We start from the raw sequence: 3425 nt of genomic DNA on the forward strand, positions 1-3425 counted from the left end.
TGTTGTAGCACCACATAGCTAACATCTTTTTCCTTAGTGTGCGTGTGTCAGTGAGTTGGTTGGCATGCTAACATCGTGCGGCAACGTGCGGGGATCATCTAGCGAGACAAGTTATGAAGAAACTTTGAAATACCCGGTGTCAAACTCTTCTGTTAGGGAGACCTTGGAAACATGTTACTCAATGAAGAGATGAACTACATGAAAAAGGATTTAAAAGAGATGAAGATCTAAGTAACAATGCCATGCGTTTGACTCATTCCATAAAATACAAAAAAAGGATTACAGTTTTAGTATGAGATTATTTAATCTTAACTTGACAACCACACACACTCCTAAACAAAATATGTTGCCGGAGCGCACCTGCACGGACCACTCAGCTAGTTTTAATAAACATCGACAACCAAAATGCCCCTGCCTAATACTCTAACCTGTTTTTTTTCCCAAAAAAATGGGGAAAATTTACCAAGATGCATGTGAGTAAAAGACCCTGGATAGATGGATCATGCCACCTGCAGGAGCAGCACGAGCAAGCACGCCGAGGCAGCGGTGATGACGGAACGCGGCGTCACAAGCGGCGCGGAGTTGGGCAGGTAGGGGTAGGAGTCGGGCGGCGGCATCTTGCACTCGTCGCCGTTGAAGTAGATCTTGCGTGGGAAGGCCCATCCCTGGCTGAAGGTGAAGGTCCTATCGTCCTTGCGCATGAGCACCTCCGATTGCACGTTGCCGAAGGGGCCGGCCTCCATGAGCAGGTCGTTGTAGAGCTTGAGGCCGTAGAACATGCCGGTGTCGTTGATGTTCCCGTAGGGGAGGAGGGGTTTGTACTGGAAGCTGAAGACCTCTGTGACGTTGTTGAGGTTGGGGTGCTGGGCGACGAGCGTCCACTGCGTGTAGTTCATGCGGTAGTTGAAGTTGGTGACGGCGATCTTGGCGCGCCAGTAGTCCTTGTAGTTGAGCTTGACGTGCCAGTGCACCCGGATGGGGCACATGTGGTTGGTGCACTGCAGCAGCTGCGCCCCGTCCTTCTTGGGCGTGTTCACCCCGGGGGTCAGCGCCCGCTTGGAGTCGCCCATGATGCACCCGTCGCTGTGGCTCTTGCCGCCGCGGCCGCCCATGCTCTTGTGGGCGCCGCAGCCGCACGCGCACTTGGCGCACGGCACGATGGTGCTGTTGTAGAAGGAGGAGAAGGAGACGCAGCAGGTCGGGTACCTCGACGCCAGCTGCTGCGAGTAGGTGCAGGTCACCGTCCATGTCATCAGCGCCTGCGTCTTGCGCCGGTGGTCGGCGCTCCAGTAGACGGTGGAGGGGACGATGGTGGCGGGGCCGCAGGTGTAGCCGAGCCCGGGGCCCATGAGCGTGAAGTTCTTGGGCAGCTTCACGGTCTTGTTGGTGGTCCCGGCGAGCCCCACGGAGACCTGGAACGCCGAGAGCGAGCCGGCGGGGTCCTGGCCGTAGGCGGAGATGACGCCGCCACGGCAGCAGTTGGCGATCTGCTGGTTGTAGGGGACGCCGGGGAGGAGGTCGACGACGGAGGGCGTGTGCTTGCAGCAGTGCGGGATGCCGCCCTTGAACTTGGAGCAGTCGCCCTGCTCGGTCGCCTGCGCTCCCACGATGGACCAGATCACCTCCTTCTTGGCCCACGACCACCCCAGCGTCCACCCAGGCGCCATGATCTGGCGGTACTGCTGGTAGTTGTTCATCGCCACCATGGCGACGTACCCGTCAGGTGTCCATGACTGGATATCCCACTTGATTGTAATGTTGCCTGTCGGGTCGAGGGGATCATAGGCAACCGCAACGGAGCAGGTGACCGCGAGGATCAAAGCCACAAGCATAGACTTGCGGAGCTCCTCCATCGTTGCACTCCCCTGCTAATGCTATTGCAAGAACAGTGCACAGTAAGATAGCTAGCTAGAGCACAAGTGATGGATCGAGCTGATCGGACTAGGAGGAAATGGCAGGCAATTAAAGGCCGTGCACCGGCGAAGAATAATAATACAGTAGTAAGAAGAAGCATCAACAACGAGCGAGATGGCATGTCACACCGTCGGTTGGGTTACTTAACAAGAACTCCATTGAATTAATCTGCGGGTGATGGCTCAGCACCACCTCCCTGCTAGTGATCGATCGATGTACACATACGTCTCACGTGTTCCTGTGCTTGCTCTCTGAAATCAGAATTAATCTCCTGGTGGTGTTGCGTCGTTGCTCTTGCACACGTCCGCTGGCCGACCTGCCGCCAGCTGGTTGGTAGCTCGCCGCTGAAGCAACCGCGGTAGGCGAGATGGAAAAGGACGCGGGAGATCTCTGCTCAAAGCTGATGGGCCATTGCAACGGAATCATCTCGGCTTACTTCCTCTGACAACGACGGTGGACCGCCACACGCCATCTTTCATTTACTAGTATATAAGTATCTTAGACAAACCCTACTGCAATCATTAAATATGTACTGTATTTTGATGTGTATACACGCTTACACATCATTAAACTTGGTCTAGACTTCTACTCCTCGGATTTGCTACCTTGCCCATTATACAATACTAGTGGACCGTTGCGCCAAATGGCACAGAGGCACGCTAAATCCATGTGTGCGATGAAAAAAAATATCCATGATTTAATCCCTTTAATAGGAAACATGGTCGATTGATTGTTGTCTACAATGAGATGTATAAAACACATTTTAATTTGGTAACACACAATATTTGCTACCACGTTCACAGAGACCCGTTTGAAACCAAGTTTGCATTAAAAATATTTCCACTTTTCAACGGTTGTGTTTGAGCAAAACATACATAGGCTTTTGTTTAAAAACATATTTACCTTTAAAATCATAAGTGATCTCAAAACATTTTCATTAGTAAGGAGCTTTAGGTTTGAGCAAACATGTATGATTGGAGCTTTAGCCCCTCGGTATAAGAATAATGAAGGACCATCAAACATTGAATAGCAAATGAACTTTAGTTCGAACGTCTCCATAAAAGCAATAACTGTCATCTATGACATTTGTTTTATAACTTTCAAACATGTCTAAAACATCAGTTCTATTGAACCCATGTGCACATCAAAAAGACAATCCATAATTTAGTTGATTTAGTTGTGGGCAAGCACATATGGTAACAAATTTAACGCCTTTTAATAAAAAAAAGGGCAAGATCTATGTTGTTTCCGTTCTTAGGGGTCTATCCACAATCATTCAATCCATGTGAATCTGTGTTGTTTCCGTCATCTTCCAAGTCTCAATTTTTTATATTATCATCATTCAATTTCGAGTCCAATAAAATGATAGCTAGTTTTGTTCTAAAACCTGTCATATGATCCTGTAAAGTAATAGCCAGAGCTAGTTTGAAATAGTGATACAACAAAGAACAAATGTCAAGATACACAACGAAAAATACATGTGTAGAAGTGTCAAACAAAAACCTCATGTG

At 49.4% G+C, this 3425-nt stretch overlaps 1 protein-coding gene across 1 annotated transcript; it reads right to left on the reverse strand.

Annotated features, from left to right (window-relative positions):
* Positions 1-228: 228 nt before the first annotated feature.
* LOC123110820 (COBRA-like protein 5) lies at positions 229-2128 on the reverse strand. Its single transcript, XM_044531437.1, has one exon. It carries the CDS (start codon positions 1851-1853, stop codon positions 501-503), a length of 1353 nt encoding a protein of 450 aa, XP_044387372.1. The 5' UTR covers positions 1854-2128; the 3' UTR covers positions 229-500.
* Positions 2129-3425: the final 1297 nt, after the last annotated feature.

This window comes from Triticum aestivum, chromosome 5B, assembly GCF_018294505.1.
Source record: "Triticum aestivum cultivar Chinese Spring chromosome 5B, IWGSC CS RefSeq v2.1, whole genome shotgun sequence".
Lineage (NCBI taxonomy): Eukaryota > Viridiplantae > Streptophyta > Magnoliopsida > Poales > Poaceae > Triticum > Triticum aestivum.

What these genes read in the sequence shown, in the direction of transcription:
- LOC123110820 (XM_044531437.1), bottom strand. Translation starts at nt 1,853, where the DNA reads ATGGAGGAGCTCCGCAAGTCTATGCTTGTGGCTTTGATCCTCGCGGTC.